The sequence below is a fragment of the Hibiscus syriacus genome, unplaced genomic scaffold (genome assembly GCF_006381635.1).
Source record: "Hibiscus syriacus cultivar Baekdansim isolate YM2019G1 unplaced genomic scaffold, ASM638163v2 tig00110548_pilon, whole genome shotgun sequence".
Taxonomy (NCBI): Eukaryota; Viridiplantae; Streptophyta; class Magnoliopsida; order Malvales; family Malvaceae; genus Hibiscus; species Hibiscus syriacus.
The window spans coordinates 2154287-2157412 of NW_024062775.1; the positions used below are offsets into that span (position 1 = coordinate 2154287).

General features: G+C 38.2%; 1 protein-coding gene across 1 annotated transcript; it reads left to right on the top strand.

Moving 5' to 3' along the window:
• The first annotated feature begins 207 nt into the window (after positions 1-207).
• On the top strand, positions 208-2722 carry LOC120130458 (probable trehalose-phosphate phosphatase J). The gene is made up of 10 exons (XM_039147688.1): positions 208-417; positions 530-795; positions 891-1031; positions 1116-1187; positions 1299-1391; positions 1548-1706; positions 1793-1940; positions 2165-2235; positions 2326-2418; positions 2531-2722. Exons 1-10 carry the CDS (start codon positions 414-416, stop codon positions 2597-2599), a joined length of 1116 nt encoding a protein of 371 aa, XP_039003619.1. The 5' UTR covers positions 208-413; the 3' UTR covers positions 2600-2722.
• Positions 2723-3126: the final 404 nt, after the last annotated feature.

The following is a 3126-nucleotide window of genomic DNA, read 5'->3' on the forward strand; positions in this document are numbered from 1 at the left end:
TGGTTTAGGCCTCTCAAAAAGTAGTGGGGACCTTGGGAAGGATCCTCCAGAAAATAAAAATAGAAAGAGGACACTGTGGGAGGGATGGTGGGACCCACAGGGTCTAGTGGGTCCCATATATTCGGAGGGGGAGGGGGAGGGGTTTGGGCTTGGCTATAAAACGGGGCTACAATGCTCCCACCCCTGCTTGTCTCTCCCTACCTCGCATACATCCTCTCTTCAATCTCCTTCCTCCCAGACTGAATTTCTCATGGTCATTTCAAGTCTCTCGGTCTGTTTTCATATTTTTAAAAATCTTCGGCTTTTCCTCAGAAACGAAACAGAGTACTCTGTTCCAAGTTTGCAACTTTAACTTAACATACCCAACACTGCTTCAATTCAACCTCTTCTTTTAACTACCTTAATTTACCCAAATGGGTATGTTATGTTTTTATTTTTTTGGAGGGGGGCATACTCTCTGAAGCTGTGCTCTTTAACTCTTTACTTGGAACTATACTAAAAAAGTATTGTTTTTTTTCCCTTTCTGTAGTGAGTTTCTTTGAAGAAAAAACAAAGACTATGGCCGCCGCTCAAAATGTGATAACTGATCTCAACATGGCAATCACCGTGACCGTATCGGTACAGAAGCCGCCTGCACCTCATGGATACATCTCCATTTCAAGGAAGAAGCTGCTGCAAAACCTTGAAATCAGTGCGGGGGCAAGAGTTAATGCATGGGTTGATTCCATGAGAGCCTCTTCTCCTACTCATATCAAATCTACACCTTCCCTTTCTGATGACCAAGGTTCCTGGAATGTAAGCCTTCAGCTTATCCGACTGCCGTCTTTGATATTATTAACAACATATAAAAAGACTCTGAGCTCTCTCTTATGGTTGATGAAAATTTTCAGCTACACCATCCATCTGCCCTTGACATGTTTGAGCAGATAATCGATGCGTCCAAAGGGAAAAAAATCGTAATGTTTCTTGATTACGACGGAACTCTTTCGCCTATCGTCGAGGATCCGGATCGAGCTTTCATGTCCAAGAAGGTAAGCTATTTGTTTATATGAAACATACAGACAGACAGAGTGCTTTACTCTTAACAAACTGTTCATGTTTGTGTAATGAACCAGATGAGAAAGACTGTGAGAAAGCTTGCCAAGTGTTTTCCCACTGCTATTGTGAGTGGCAGATGTAGAGACAAGGTACATTTTCGTGCCTTCAAATGTTTTTTTTTTTCACAATCACCCTTTTAATTTATTTGTCTTCTTTTTGTTTTGCAATACATAATTGTTTCCTTGTTTTGCAAATTATAGGTGTATAAATTTGTCAAGTTAGATGAGCTGTACTATGCTGGAAGTCATGGCATGGACATTAAAGGGCCAGAGAAACGTTCCAAATCTAACAAAGTAAGTGAGCCGCAATAGTAATCTTTGTTCCCTTTTACGAGAGGATAAGAAAAAGAATTACATATATCGATATTCGATCACATAACCCAATTAACTCTCGTTTTAGTTACTACGAAAAAGAAGTAAACTAAAAACTCTGTGGTTTTAACACTTCAGGTTAGTGAATCTGTTCTTTTCCAACCAGCTAGTGAATTCCTTCCCATGATAGATGAGGTTTACAAACAATTGGTTGATACTACAAAATCTACTACCGGAGCTAAGGTCGAGAACAACAAGTTTTGTGTTTCGGTACACTTCCGATGCGTAGATGAAAAGGTAAACGCCGAATATCAGTTACCATTATCATCTCATTATCAGAAACCACTGTGTTTACATAGGATTTTCTTTATAAAAAAATACAGAAATGGGGTGAACTGGCACAGAAGGTTAGATCAGTATTAAAGGAATACCCCAAACTCCGGTTAACTCAAGGCAGAAAGGTTCTGGAAATCCGTCCTACGATTATATGGAACAAAGGGAAAGCCCTTGAATTCTTGTTAGAATCTCTTGGTAAGATTTACTACTTCTTTATTACATGTTTGATTCTTGAACATGTACACTTCATGTCTGCAAGTGTATATATATTATATCTTATATAACCCATAAAGTGTTTAAACAGCAGCCATCTCCACCACTTGATTACTTTATTTCAGTTAAATTTGTTAATGCTAGCAAAATCATGGCATGATATTCCCTGATCACTAGCCATTATTATAAAATGTGTTTCTCCATAGGATTCGCTAACTGTACCGACGTTTTTCCGGTCTACATTGGAGATGATCGCACGGATGAAGATGCATTTAAGGTATCCAATGCTCAAAACCAAAGCCGAGGCATCTCTTTAATTTATAAACAAGTGGATCCTGCTAATACTTCGAATTTCATTGGTGTTTAGATATTGAGAGACAGAGGACAAGGTTTTGGCATTCTAGTCTCCAAGTTTCCTAAGGAAACAAGTGCATCTTATTCGTTACAAGAACCCGACGAGGTAGGTTCCCAAAAAGAGATCGCATTTATTACGTTGCAGACATAAATATTGGACAGTAAAATAATTGTAACATCATGACAGAAGTATTAAATTTGTTTATTTTTTTTGGCAGGTGATGAATTTTTTACGGCGCTTGGTTGAATGGAAACAGTTATCTTTACGAGCACAATCCAGAATGTAAAGACAAGTAGAGACGGGGAAAAATACTTGTCCACTAGCCTAAGAAGAAATCTAAAAGGGTGATGATTAGATTATGTAGTAAATTCTTGTTCAAGATAATTAAGGAAAGATGAACAAGAAGGAACAAAAAGAAAACGAAACCTGTCTTGATTTTTGGCTTGAAAGCCTTGTACATCTTGTAACTTCCTAATTACAGGGGTAAAGGACCTGTAGCTTTGACACCTTGTCGTGTTAACTCTAATGGCTCATGCACTCTGTCTGACCCTCAACATACGACATCCGATAAATCTCGAGCATCTGCAATTCTTTAACTAAATTTATGAACTGGATTGCAAAAAAAAAAAAAAAACTTAATTCATTTTGACGGTAGATTCGAACCCGTCATTTGTCTGAGAAACGGAAAATCTCTCTCCTCAATAAGAAAACAGACTTAACTAAAACAGCCAAGATCAGGGTTGCATCCTTTGAGGTTGAGGAAGACATTGTTTCTTGAAAGTTGATTCTGAATCGATGCTGTGTGTATATAAT